The sequence below is a fragment of the Cygnus olor genome, chromosome 17 (assembly GCF_009769625.2).
Source record: "Cygnus olor isolate bCygOlo1 chromosome 17, bCygOlo1.pri.v2, whole genome shotgun sequence".
In the NCBI taxonomy this organism is placed as follows: Eukaryota; Metazoa; Chordata; class Aves; order Anseriformes; family Anatidae; genus Cygnus; species Cygnus olor.
Genome location: NC_049185.1, coordinates 4,650,590 through 4,665,373, shown reverse-complemented (window position 1 = coordinate 4,665,373; position 14,784 = coordinate 4,650,590). Strand labels below are relative to the sequence as shown.

Genomic DNA, 14,784 nt, shown 5'->3' with positions numbered 1-14,784 from the left:
CAGCTGTTGTGGCACAAAAGAGGAAATGAGCAGCTGAGAAGACAAGAAAAATAGCTGACGTGAAAAGCTTTTTATCAAAACACAAACTTTGGGAGGCCTTTAAACATTTAAAGAAGCCATTTCTATAAAACTGACTTTTATAGATTTATCCAGGAAATTGATATCAACACCATACCTGTTATTCTAAACAGCATTTACTAACAGAAAGGATGGTTATCTGCTTCCATGATGATACCAGTAAAACAGCAGAGGAAATGGCTCAAATTGCTGTTCATCTTTCGCTAACTCCACTAATGCCACCTGCCATCTAGTTAGGGAATTGCAACAAGATTTATTTGCTGTGAACTACCATCTACCATCTGCTGGACAATAGAGACAGCACACAGAATGTCAGTGTAAATAGATGCAGTAATTTTTCACTCTGAAGCACATGTTGCAGCAAAACACGCTGTGGGCAGCGGAGAAGAGCCAATGAGATTCACTAAGAAATCATATTTTTGGAAATAAAAAAACCTGTTCCATTTCATATGTGACTCAAACCATAAGGGAGAAACATAAGTCAGATCACTGAGTCACACTATGGCAGCTACAGATGGCTGAGGGAGTTTAGTCAGGGAAGGTGCTCATAACAACTTGCACCAAGACAGACACAGAACAACTTCCACCATATACATGATTTATATCCAAACTACAGACGTGAAAGACTTCTATAAAATAGAAGTATGTTTATTGCCAGGATATGCTCCACATCTATGTTGTGCAAATTATATCCAGCAGCTGAAATACAGTTTAGACTTTGCTCTGGCAACTGCCATCTGGAAGGCAGAAAAAGTAAAGCATGGAAATGAAATGTATTCAAACAAAACCCACGGAAGGAAACAATGAAACAGAAATTACTTTTAATACAACTACGTGAAAACAAGATAAGACAGACACAAAAGCTAACTCTGCTAAAAAAAAACAGCTTTATGCCTCTGCAAAGTGTGAGTGGAGGGGAAAAACATTGTTTTCATCCAAATATAAATGGAAGGGTGAAATTTTTTTTAAAAAAAAAGTTCTTCAAATTGGTTTTAAAAAAAGAACAGAAGTCTTGAATGTTAAATTACAAAAGATCAAAATTCTTTTCCATGTGTCCTACCTAAAAAGCACATCCATAAAATCAGAAGGTAGGCTGCAAAATCATAACAGAGTGCTAGTGTGGCATATTGTTCCACTTACAGGATTCAAAAGAAATATTAAGAATTTCTACTGATCCAGGCCTTGGTAAGAGTAAGAAAGAACATTAATCTTCAACTGAAAGCACAAACGTGTCTTCCCTTTAAAATATGATTAAATATTTTGGGCAGCGTCAATAACGTTTGGTATAAACAGTGCCATGTTCAAAGAGCTTAAAATCTGAAGAAAGTGCTTTACTAGACAACAAGAAATGCTAGAAAACACTACATCCTAGAATTTACCATGCATAACAGGCCTGCTGCTTTACAGATGTCACTGTTAATAAGAGCTCTGTCTCCCAACGCCATGCTCAGTCACTGTTTTGTTACCTGCACCATTGCTGCCAGACAGACCATTTGAATACTCTTCTGTTCCACTGAAGCCCAGGAAGGAAGCACTGTCACCTGGATGCCGAGAACTGGTATGTCTAGAGAAAAACAAAGCAGCCTGTATTTTAACACAAATACTTTTCCACACTCACGCCATTCCATGCTTTTAATAAGAACTGACATAAATACCAAGTAATCAGCCTGCCATCTCAGCTGAGCCTTTGCAACCATGTTCCTAATGATAATTGCAGAGATGGTAATAGGCACAAAAAGCAGGACTGAAAAAGCTGTAGCAATATTCCCTATCTCTCCATATTGTTGTGTTCTTTGCCTCTAGCAATAACCAATGCACTATATTCACAGGATGGTGGAGAACTCATACATCTCCCATGAGAAAAACAAAACTTACTTAATCTGATTTCATGGTCTAGAAAACCAACATTCCAGAGTGAGCAAATTGCTTTGGATGAGTATGTCGTCAGCAGCGACCACAAAAAGATACAGAGAATTATCAAGAACGTAACAGCAGAAGACATTGGTGTTAAGACCAGAAATTTTAACACACTATGATGTTCTTATGAAATAATGAGAAGGCAATCATCTTATTTACTGTAGAACTATGGAACAAAGACTTGAGGATGATATAATATCAAAATAATGCAACACACAAAGGGATTACAGTATTCTAAAGGATAACACAAAGTATAAGATAGGACAACAATTTTCCTACAAAAGATAAATGCACGAAAAAATAATTAGACTGTGCAATTTCCTGAAGGATGGCTTGAAGACAGCAGGGGAAAAAAAATCCCTAAAATTTAAAAAGGCAGAAGATACCAAGAGGATCCTCACTCACCCTGGACGTCCTAAAACAACAGGTAACAAAAATTTCTACAAGCATGCAAGAAAGAAAATGCGGAGAAATACCAAAGTTATTGATAAAAATATATATAGGCAATTCTGAAGTTGCCTAAGGTACCAAAATGTAAACAATATTTAATAAGTACAGTGAAAAGCAAGGACAAAATGTTGTAAATAAAAGAATAATCAGATAAAAAAGAGGTAAGAGCATATTTGGAGATTGGAGAACTGTGCAGCTTGAAAAATGGCCTAGATTAAGTGAGGGATCTAAGTACTCTCACTGTAAAACCAGCCTCCCCACACCCATGCTGTAACCAGCAACAGTGGGATTCTTCCCACTTCTCAGAGCCAACAGTCAATATAAGCTTCCAACACCAGCAAAAGCTTGGTTTTTTTTAAGAGCAAATTAGTTTAAGAACACAAGTACTTTCACTTACAATCCACCCCTGACGTTCATCATAGCTGCATGTTCCTTAACAGCATGGGGAAAATAGGACTGAATGGACAAGACAAACTGCTCAACGGTTGCTGTGAGGCAAAGCTATGTCCTGTGCTAAAAAACATTCTATTCTAGGATGAAGGTCACAATTACTGGGATAAGAAGTCAAGAATTAAAGACATAGGCTCTTATAATGCAATTTTGAATGATCGTGAATGATTCATTGTATTGCTCATGTATTGCAAGCTGTGATAAGCCACTGCTTACCCCAAATTAGAGGTGAACGACCTCCAGCCTCCCCAAAACAGCTTTACATCTCAAAATAAAAGTACATGCTGCATATGCGGCACTGACACAATATATTATTCAACTTACAGATCACAGCCTATAACTGCCTTACGTATATAGAACTTCCTAACACACATATAACTTTAATGAAAAGGGGTGTTCATGCAAAGTCTAAACATCCTGATCCCTCCTGAGGACCTCACCTGCCAGTTGCCTCATGGTAAGCCAGCTCAAGCAGTTCAGCAGAGGAATGTGTCAAATCCTGCTGCCCATTGCCCTGCATTTCTGCCATATTCTGACGAGTTTGATGATGGATCTGGATAGCTTCTCCTGATGGACCTAAACAATTACAGTTTGATCATTAATCATCTCATCCGTCCTGATTTCTTGTTTGTCTTCATTCATTCATACCCCTTTTGTCAACACCACAGGTAAATAACTAATGGAAATTAAGAAAGCAAGTTTAGGAAATCTTCATGAACTTGAACCTCTGGCATCTTCCCTGAAGCCAGCAGAGTAGAATATTCTTCTAAACATTTTACAGGGCCTACTTACAAGGACTCACATCAACAGCCTCTATCTACGCTTGTTCCACTGCGACGAATGCTGCAAGTTCACCAATAGATGATAGTACTTCCAAGAGAAAAGGATCTCTGCTTTATCAAGTCTATAAATGTCAACCAGTGTTACAGTACATAGTACTTCAAGGCAAGAGTTCACACTGGTCCTCCTGTTGCTGGACAAGGAAAAATTCTTAGTTACCTAATATGCTATGAAACAGACTTACCCACAGGAAAAGTGTGCATCCAGCGCCTCCTGTTAGATGTAAGTTTCATAGGCATGCGGGATGGGGCAAATGGGTTGATCAGCGCCCGCTGGGGTGTATATCCCCCAGGCCGAATGTGCAGCATGGATTCTGCACTGCCAACGTGGAACCTCCCAGGGGCGCTGGAGTCACGTTGCTGAGACTCCAGCATGTTCTCAAGGACATCTAGAAAACACAACTTAAAGTCAGTGTGAGATCATGCAGAGGCCAAGCAAAAGAGTGAATTGCTTCGGGATATAAAGACACCCCAGAGTAATTGGGAATAAGGACAGTTGAGGAACAAGCAGGGAGATAAGCTGAAATCAATTTCAATCCAATCTGCAAGTTACAACACAAGAAAGAATCCAGACGAGAAAGAAAATAATTTCACTTGCCAGTACAACATTACTCTACACTGTGCCACTTTATACTAATGAAACCATAAGGAAATCACTTGCTAAGTCAACTACAAAGAATTACTTAGAGCTTTGAGAATTCCTGAAAAATCAAAACAAAAGTCTGAGGTGACAAATGGAAACCTCAGGATGAGTACCCGAAGACATAGCAGAAAGCACAACTGAGCAACATATACATTTGTTGTAAACTTCAGATTTGACCACTGAAATATGGAATTAATTTCAGAGGACATAAGACACAAGATCTCAGCAAGCTAGCAGTTAGTCATTACTATTCTATGTAGAACATTAGTGCAGTTATTTAGAAATAGCTGAAAGAGGGATACACCAGATGACTAAGTAGCATTTACTCTGTTCAACAAATAGAAATCCCAAAGAGAAGGGTCTCGTTTACAACTGTATACTGCTAAATCAGAACACGGGAAGAATTCCAATTACCCTGACCCTTCCCTACCCATCAGTCCTATTCCGCTTACATCCCCATCCAGTTGCACACCTTCAGCTGAGTCATAAGACTATCCTTCAAACTAAAGGAGAAACAGAAAATACCAGAATATCTATGCATATGTTAATTGACAAGGGGGAGAATACATCGAAGATAAATGTAATGTGAAGCTCCCTGTTGGAAAGCTGTTCCATACCATTAAGTCCAATTCCTGTAACAGGCCAAATACGATATTAAGTGTCAGACAGCAAGACATGAAGAGAGGCACCAGGAGCCTGCAGGGATAGAATTCTACAGTAGATCCAGCAATTGCAGGAGGAACACAATTCACCTAGAAATGAGTTGGGCTTGTGAAGATATCACATACTGTCTGAGAACAAAATTAAATTACAAGGGGAAAAAAAAGGAGCCTGTCACCACTGCTAATACACCAAGATAGCTCAGCAGTACTTTGTCAAAAGAAAGGATCCAGAAAGTGACTCTTAACGACAGTAACTCCCCACGGAGAGAAGTTAAAAGCAGGGTCCCCCAAGGCTCACTAAGGCCTATTCTCATTTCACAAATTATAGGTGACCTGGATGATAAAAGTTACTTGCATATGTCCACACTTAGAGACAGGCACAAGAGAATAGTCAAATATTAAGGAAGGCAATAGGCAAGGGAAAAGAGCAAATCACTATCAGGACACTTCTATTTAGAACAAGCCAATTAAAAAATGCAATGGAATTGGACAAGGATAAAGGCAGAATGCATACCCAGCCATAGCTGGAGCTGCAGAAAAGCTGTAGTATGAATGCTAATATGAGCACCATCTTCCCTGTGCTGGCCTGGCAGTGGCTAGCACAAACTTCCATCTTCTCTCTCCCCTCTCACCACCTAAGGTATTGTCCCATCTGCCTCAGGCTGACCTCTGGTGCTGGTATAGCCCAAAGAGCTGCTGACTTCATACTGGTGCAGATGAGGCCGTGGGATCATCAGGATGTTGGAGATCTTGCCCAGGGAGCTGTCATCGGAAGCCTGGCTCCTCACCTCCTCTGGAGGTAAAGTGCGGCTCTGGAGAGAAGGGCTGCATGAGACATCATAGGAACTAGAGCTCTTTCGTGTACGACTTTCTCTCTCCCTCACAGACCTGCTGAAAAGAAACGAGTATGTGCAGTGATATGAAATCATAAGAGATCAATTCATTCCTTCATTATCAAGGGGCTTGAACAGACCCAAGTCATGTAAAAGACTCAATAGCTGAACTCAAAAAGAGGACTAACAAGAAGCTATCACCATTTTTTGACTATGTGGATATTAAATACTTTTGTGCATTATGCAGTAGAAGAACAGAACACTAAAATGCTTCCAGCACAACAGCTGTGAAAAGAGCATGCTTGACCCTTGATGCAGTTCTACAGACATCACATCAAGCTAGTAATATAAATGTGGTCTAGAAGATACTAGAACTGAGCCCATGCTGCTAGGAAAATTTAGCTAAAGGAAAGCTACATGAAATTATTAACTACTACTAAATTGTACTGGCATCTCCAGTGTGGATTTCTACAAGCTATTCATATTAACAAAAGAGTCCACTTGCACAGATTCCTCAGATTTAGGCAATACCATTGAAAGAAGGCAAGCCAAAAAATACTTCAGAAGTTCATCAATCCCACATCCCTGAAAAAGCACTAAAATTTACACATTTTTCAATTTATTTGGCCAGGACCTGAGGATAATAAATCTTTCTTCTCAGAGGGAAGGCCATGAATTATTTCAGAACCAGTACTGAGATACTCTATTTCTTCTTTCATCCAGAAAAGCACCATTTTCAGGGAAGATTCCTCACCACTCTGTTCAGCACTAGTTACTAAGCAGTGCATTAAACTGATGTTATTTCTACAACAAGTACTTTCTTACTTAGGCTGAAAAATCAACCATAAACTTTGCCAGGGAGACTAACTTCATTCTTCTTCGCGCAAAATTAAAAATGCAACAAAAAATGCATACTTACACCTTTTCATAGATCCCACATGCTGTTTTAGAAATACAATAACAAACAACCAGCAGTAAGTTCTAGCTACAGACACAACTTTTTGTTCAATTGTAAGCTTGTGGAGCTTAATTCGCCTCATTTTTCTCAAAGCATGTTATGCATCAAGAAATGCACCATAACATTGCTGCTCTCGAACTAGTACATTCACAGTCCTCTTACCTGAAAGTGGTACAGCGCTGGGCTCTGGATGGGCCTGGCAGTCTGAACACCTGGGCATCATAGCCATCATAATCAACCTGGATAGGCAGGGCATTCTCAGCATCTTTTGGAGCCCCTAATGCTGAAAAAAAATCATATAACACTGGAACCTCTTTCAAGAATGCTCAAGATCTGCAAGGCAGAAGCATCCAACTCTCACCACTAAAAAGTATCTATTGAAAAAAACTGCGTACAACAATCTGATGAACAGAACAGCTGGAGCGGACGTCAGCTCAAGTATCAAAGACTGTGCCTCTGAATCAGAGTTGCCGAGGCTCTGATATCTTTCCCTGTATAGCCATGAGATTAAATCAATAATCAATAAAGAAATCCTTGAATGGACAGATGCCTCAGATCACACAGAGAATTGCACATTTTAAAACAACATTACAGAAATGGACAGCTTCCCTTCTAGAACATACACATTCTTGAAATTAGGTGGTATTAGAAGAATGCAGGCTTCTCCCACTGTAATCTGTGGGCACAACACTGACAGCATCCCAAACCAGCAAATGCCTTTCCTGTCCCATTCTCGTGAATGCTAGTGCTAGCTCACCTATTTCTCTACCCAAGTGACAAGCAGTCAGGATAGAAACTCCTGCCTCCCTCCTTATTAGTTATCTGTTGAGAAGGCAATTCATACGTGCACATTAACGTCCTGGATAATGACTATGTGGTTTTCACGTTTTTCTGCAATTGTCCCTTCCAGCATTTTATTAACAGTGGTTTGCTGTTAGTGCCATTGTCTTACTACAGCTGTTTGTTAGTCTGGGAGTCAGTGGGACAGATCATTCCAGAACAAGATTACTCACAGGCATCTCGGCTATTTTTTGCTTTCTCAGTCAGTGGCTGGAGGGTCCAATAAAAGAAGTTTGAAGTTACCAGGAAAAGGAGAGAGAAAAGAGAAAAGGAGAAGGGAAACAGTCAGCATATTCTAAGGAAATATCCCCCAGCATGATAAAAGCATCAAACTTAAGAGTTTATCCAGCTCACCCTATGAGACAGCCATAACACGTTTTAAGTATGAAATACTGATACTCAGTCACAAACCACAGTGTAAAACACATCTTCGCCAACACTCTTCCTCCTCTCCATAGAATTCGCCATTAAAGCACTAAGCTATTTTTATGTTGGCTAAAACACTTCTCAAATAGTTTAATCCTAGAAAAGATAGATACTTAGAAACCTGTCCCTCATTCACAATCTCTGCAACAATCCTTTACAGATTTGTTTGCACTGTCTTTTAAACACAGAAACATAGTGACCATTGTTGCTAGAAGGATTCTGATGCTTGGCTGAGAAAAGATCTGACAAGCTAGTATGAAGAAAAGATAATCATAAAGACACCTACTTTTCTCCCTGCCAGCTTGATCCGCGGAGTGAAGCTGTTACATAGGAGCTGGCTTTTGGATGTGTAGAAACTGAAATGGAAAGAGAGTGGTTAAGCTGTCTTCTAGGAATTGAACATGGCTGGTTAACTACATAGCAAACGGATTATGAATTTGAGCTAGCTATTAAATGAAGAAAAGGGGATACCTCTCTTTGCATAACATGACATCTGAAGAACACTTGCAGATGATTAACTAGAGAGAATCTATGATTCCCACACAACCTCAGTCTAGACCTCCTCCTAATATGCTGATATCTGCATTCCCAACTTCATTTCCTCTTTCTACGGAAAGATATCAGCTTTCACCGTCTATACAGTACTGCACAGTTCACATGACGCTTTCCCTAATTTACATGACAGTAATGACTCACATCAACTTCTTGAAAACTAAGGACCTCCTCCCATTTGAAGTAATTTATTCTTTAACATCTGTTTCTTGTCATCTGAATCTTTTAAATCCTGCCCTGCTACAAAGCCTTTAAACACCTCTTTCATCTTAGGCAAGGACCAGATGTCTTCCAGCTACTTGAAAAGATTGCGTATAAGCAACACTTGAATGGTTATTGGTCAGGACAGTCAGTCAATGCATGCATATAAAATGAGGTATTAAAAGACAGAGAAAAGTTCTACTGCAGAACAAGCACTGCAGAATTAGTTTTTATTCTGAGCCCTGATCTCTGTCAGTAGGGAGAGAGGAGAGAGTATTATGACACCGTGTTTAACAGAAAGCAGAAAGAAAACCTACCATGCCTTGGAGTAAAGCAAAGTAAAATTAAGCGTGTTTCCTGTAACTGTTCCAACATTTACCCATGTTATTCACATTCTCTTTACCCATAACTGTTCATTTGAGATGCATTTACTTTCACTAATAACCAACTTAGCTGAAGTGACAGTATTTTTTTTAAGCATCCTGACTGACTTTGAGCATAGTTAAGGCTACAGCTTAGTTGGAAAGAGAGCTTAAGATTAAGACCTTTTCCTCTGCAAACTGCCTATCACCTCTGACATACTGCACTGACACCCAGAGTTCTACAAGAATACTCCTAGTTATGCAAGACTACTGTAATATCTGTCTCTGCTTTGCCAGCAGAGCAGAGGAAATAAGCAATGGAAGAAGAAAGAATTCAACAGATGTACAGAAAGGAAAGCACAGCAGAAATGTTTTGAAAAGGCTGGTATCTTCTCAGAAACCTTAAGCGTTTACCTACCTATGGTTTATCCAGTGCGGAATATTGTAGTCATCACCCAGCCTGGAATCTCCAGGTCCACAGCGATTATGAAGCTGTAAAAGGAATTCCAAGGCAAAGCAACTAGTTGTGTCTATCTAGTCACAAATTCAGTAACATTTCTACTAGGAACAGAGAAGGGAACAGAAGGATGCATTACCTTAAAGAGTGGTACAGCATGCAGTGGTTGTTCTCCCATGCAGACCAAGTCCACACCAATCCCTGTAAACAAAGAACAGTAGAGTTCAGCTATCCACCAACCAGCACTGATATGCTAATCCAAAGACTGCCAACTTGAGGTGAGCCCCCGCTTTGTATTCATACCAGATTTAAAAACATAATCATACTGAAAATGGAAATGGTAACCAGCAATCCCATGATATAGCTGCAGACCAACAGTGCCAGTGGGGATATAAGAAGTGCTTCTTCTAAACTAGGTGCAGGATTATCCTTCAAGGGGAAGGTCTGCATGGACTGATGAAATGCTCCACTATCATAAATACAAATAAATACCTCCAACTTCTCTAAAAAATCTAGCCATTTCAATACAAAGTGTGGACACATGCCTTCCAGCTGTAACCCCTCTTTTCCAGAGTACAAAAGTTACAATAGATACTTTTTCAGAGCAAGAAAAGACTAGAGCTTTTCCAAATACAACCGTTAGCCTTCATAAAAATTACAAATAGTCTCTAGTTATTTACCATTGTCTATCATCCGCTGTTTGGTTAGAATCATAAGGAGGCGATCGACTTCAAACACCCCTACACCAGGTGTGATAACCACGGACATCTGGCCAGTCCGATCAAAGTTCCGGTTTATATAATGCTTGTCAAACACTAAAAGAAAGAGTCAGGGAATACTTTACAAGAAAAAGATGCTGGATGTAGTTTTCAGAGCAAAGGAGGTGACTACTAATACCAGAATTAAGCAAGTTTCCACAAACCCCATGCAAAAGTGAAAGTATTTGAATGTAGCATTGTCCAATCAATAAATGTCAATAAAGCTACAAGAAGACGTCAGTAGTTAGGGCAGAAGAGAAAATGGGAACTGGATACATCAAAATGAGTATTTTTCTCGTATGCTTAGTTGTTTGTTCTTTTTTTTCTTTAATATAACATCTCAAAAAAATCTTGAAAACCAAAAAAACCTACATCATAAACCAAAAAGGTAAAGTTCATTGATAATCACTAAATAACATATTGTGCTCTGTCTCATGCAAGTTACAAGACAGCCATTAAGAGGACAGAAAGATATCAGATGTAAAGAATCACAGAAAAGCAGATCTTTGGAAATCCCATCAAATCCACCTTCCTGCTAAAAAGATGGATCAACTTCATTCGCCAAAGTCACATTTGAACTAACCCACTTTTCAAAGGCTTACAAAATAAAAATAATTCAACTTCTGTTATAAAAAGTTTGCATACGAATACAGAGCTAGAAGAAAATGTTTCATCCGAACAAGGCTCTATAAATGGTATCTGAAGCCTGAACTACCCAATTCTTAGTTATGAGAGCCATTTCCAGAGACGCATACAAAACAATTTCTTCTGAGGCAGAAAATGATAGTTTCACCACTTAACATTTCCCTCCTTTACCTGGTGTTAAGGAACATACAAGTGTTCCTTAACAAGAGAACTTGACACCCCTTTATTGAAAGCTGCTTTAATGGTCCCTCCTCTGTACATTTTTATCCATTGTTCATAACTTACCATTGAATGAAAGATTTATGGCCTCCAGGTAGTTCCCTTGTGCTGATGTAGAATTGTAACCTGGAGGAAAGCCCTCTGGACAAGTGTTCAGAAGAAAAAAAAATCATCATCCTTGTATAAACTAGTTTAAAAAAAAAAAAACTGCATTGGAAGTAAGCCCTATTACATCAACAATTTACAGGCAGAATTGGTTCATCTCACAGAAAGACCCACGCAAAATAACTTCCTTGGGAGAGCAGTTAAGTGATGTAATACCAGACTCCAACTGAAACTAGAGCTTACAGATAGATTTCAAACAAACGAAACAAAAAAAAAAACAAAAGGATAAAAGCATTGTATTCTTTTACCTGCTTGCTCTAGTCGTACCAGCACAGGATACTGGATGAAAAGCTTTTTAATGGTCACAAGCAATGAGGTCCACTCTTCTCGTCTCTCATTCTGAACTACAACTCTAGAAAGAGCACAACTTAGTAAGCATCATGAAAGGAAGCTACACAGAAGCAATGAGGCAGCACTTTAGAACTACTGTGTATTTGTAGTAGACGTTAAGGAGTAGATGCACACATAAAGCTGGGCATATCCTTAACCAGAAGAGTTTAATCTCTTGATTATAAACAGGTAAACATTTAGAACATTACATATTAAATAATGTCACTGTTGTGCAAAGTGGTAAAATCCTTAACAAGTTTAGAATTAAATGACAGCTTCAACAGCTGCATTTATTGTGACATGGAAAAAATTGTGCTTTCAGCAATGGCACTCTTTCCATCTGTTCTCCGACTACTCAGAAATGTGAGGATCTGAAAAAAAAAAAAAGCCAAGCCTTACACAAAAGCCTTACACTCCCAACACTACAGAACTTTTAGGTTCACTGGCAATTCCAGTAAGATGCAAACAATACAATATTTACATGCAAGTGGAAGACTAACCTAGCAAACATGAGTGTGCACTCACAAATGGAACAATGTGCTGCCAGTTTCAGACAGACGCTTTTCACACTCCTAATTCTTAGCAAGGTCCTACAGCTAATAACATGATATTCTCCACAAGGGTTGTCCATACACTGAGAGACAAGAGATGAAAGAACTGGAAGACATACTTGTAAAAATCTTCATAAAATCTTCCCTCATGATCCTGCCGAATCGATGCACGATGTGTTTCAGGAAACTCATCTGAAATGGAGGCAGTAATAATTTTATCCTATGTTCATGTATAGAAACAGCTCTTGTCTTTTCTAATGAGGAGCTTTTTCCATTATAAAAGAGAATATTTATCAGAGATATTCTATCTCCTACACAGTATTTAAATTGGTTTTAAAACAATACGACAGCATGAGTAGGAGGAAGAAAATTTGCCACATATTCTTCCACGTACAGTTTTCACTGCAGTGCTGTCAGGAGAATGGCTGTGTATCCATTGTGCTTGGTAGGACTTGGGCATAAAATAATGGCAGAAAAAAAGTCACTGCCAGCCAGTGACGACCTTTCAAGAGAGAAGGAGAAAAGTTAAAAATAGTAACATGAAAATATATAATTTACTTACCTATAGATTTTGCTTCGTAAAAGGTTCTAGAAAATAGAACAACTGTCACTTCATGGCTGCAATTCTTCTCCTGTACAGAAAGAATACATGAAAAAAGAAAACCTTACACATCACACTCAGTAGAAAACTCAGTAGAAAAATGTGTACTCATGCATGGATATATCTAGATACACATACAGGAACATCCTCTTTCCCTCACACCTAGGACCTAGAAAAAAAGTGGACTGCTGTATTTATACATCTGCAAAAGTACTACATATGCCCATATGCCTCTGTGAAGTAACATAACGCTCTGTCCTGATGATTCTGTTCTCCTAGGCTATATTGTATTTAATAGAAGCACCTTTAATTACTCTTTAAAGAAACTCCTCTCTGCAGTTGCCAGGATACAAGATTTTTTGTGTGTAAAAAAATGCAGTCGACTCAATTTGTTTGAATACATAAACATACTCACTTGCAGCAATTTGATATTCTTATTTGCTACAGCTCAGAGAGATGCCCCTAACAATTCCAGAAAAATAAAAAGTTAAAATCTCACTGAACAGTTACAGTGCTGATGCACACAATGGAATTAATGAGCTGAAAAGAGCATACTGGCCATCCCCTTGAAAGGAAAAGCTTGAAAATCCTTGATCTGAGTGAGCCCTTGGATGCTCAGGCACATACCCAAAATGGTACGTATACTAGTACCAAAAGCAAAACAGGCATCTTACAGATATGTCACGCAAGGCTCCTAGTAAATGTCCAATGGAGGAAATGAAAAAAGGGGCACAATGACAAAAGGGACAAATCTGTTGCTCTTGTTGACGCTTGGGACCATCATGAACTGTCCTTTGCATAGATTGCAGATAGGTTGCGGATTTTGTATCTGCCTTGAGTACTGCTACAGTTCTCTTATTTATGTCTGCAGGAGCCTGCTGCCTAAGACATTTTCCATAGCTCTGTGGCTGAAAGGATTTCAGTCACCAATTCTGCCCTCTCCTCTAATGCAGGACTGCTAACAGCAGTTGTACCTTGCTCTGAGCCACGTCATGAGACAGGGTATGGCTCTTTGTTGTTCAACTGTAAGAGACACAGAGGCTTTGTTTTTTTTTTTTTTTTTTTTTTTGTTTTTTTTTTTTAAAGAGGCCTTTACTTCCAAGAAGTTTGCACACCATCAGTGGTTTATACACTACAGCCTGGAACCCCCCCCCCCATGCTAAACTATAGCAACACTAACCAAACTACACGATACCATGAAAGCATCCAAAACTGAATCCTGGAACAAGTAAGATTGTGTAAAACAGACTTGTGCATCACTGCACAACCACAAACAACTGTATTACACATTTAGTGACTTACGTCCAGTCACAGACCCACCACAAAACCAAAACAATTGCATGATAACACCACAGCAGATACAACATATCAGCAGTGGAGCCACATGGCACGTATGATTTACCTGCAGACCTGCAGTAACCACTCTTTTGATGCCCATGAGTCATCTCTCATAAACCCTAGCACTGCCTGACACAGCCTGGGTCTTCCTCAAAGTGGCAGACCAGTGGGTTCATTAAGATGGCTCTGAATTGTTCTTTCAGAACAGGATGAACAAAGCAGCTATTTACCTTCCATTTTGTGAAGAGATCAGCAAGGAAACCATTCACAGCTTTCTCAAAGTACAGGTCCCCTGCAAAGTAAACACACCCAAAGCATCAAGCAAACAGCAATTACTTCAACTATGGGGTATATTTAACACCGCAATTCTAGGTAAGTTATTTTTATTAGAATCACAGCAAAGTAACTGAAAGCACACTGAATGCTAATATTACTAATGCAAAGAGAGTAAAAAAAGATTAAAAAGCAGGACTGTTTCAGATGATGTAAACAAAACTGTTGTATTGTCA

At 39.1% G+C, this 14,784-nt stretch overlaps 1 protein-coding gene across 16 annotated transcripts in view; it reads right to left on the bottom strand.

The window, feature by feature from the left end:
* The window catches only part of DEPDC5 (DEP domain containing 5, GATOR1 subcomplex subunit), a 47,022-nt gene that overhangs the window by 24,814 nt on the left and 7,424 nt on the right, over positions 1-14,784 (bottom strand). For 11 of the 16 annotated variants that reach the window (XR_005825072.1, XM_040576943.1, XM_040576941.1 and 8 more), the window contains exons 10-24: positions 14,506-14,567; positions 12,899-12,968; positions 12,456-12,528; positions 11,704-11,807; positions 11,357-11,431; positions 10,349-10,483; positions 9,808-9,869; positions 9,630-9,703; positions 8,383-8,452; positions 7,844-7,880; positions 6,993-7,113; positions 5,707-5,930; positions 3,920-4,123; positions 3,336-3,471; positions 1,545-1,642 (exon numbers count right to left, since the gene is read on the bottom strand). Coding sequence is in view for 15 of the 16 variants with exons in the window: in XM_040576943.1 (XP_040432877.1) it covers positions 1,545-1,642; positions 3,336-3,471; positions 3,920-4,123; positions 5,707-5,930; positions 6,993-7,113; positions 7,844-7,880; positions 8,383-8,452; positions 9,630-9,703; positions 9,808-9,869; positions 10,349-10,483; positions 11,357-11,431; positions 11,704-11,807; positions 12,456-12,528; positions 12,899-12,968; positions 14,506-14,567 (1,545 nt within the window). In the remaining variant the exon portion in view is untranslated. The remainder of the gene's footprint in view (positions 1-1,544; positions 1,643-3,335; positions 3,472-3,919; positions 4,124-5,706; positions 5,931-6,992; positions 7,114-7,843; positions 7,881-8,382; positions 8,453-9,629; positions 9,704-9,807; positions 9,870-10,348; positions 10,484-11,356; positions 11,432-11,703; positions 11,808-12,455; positions 12,529-12,898; positions 12,969-14,505; positions 14,568-14,784) is intronic. The other 5 variants (XM_040576946.1, XM_040576951.1, XM_040576948.1 and 2 more) reach the window with 1 other exon arrangement.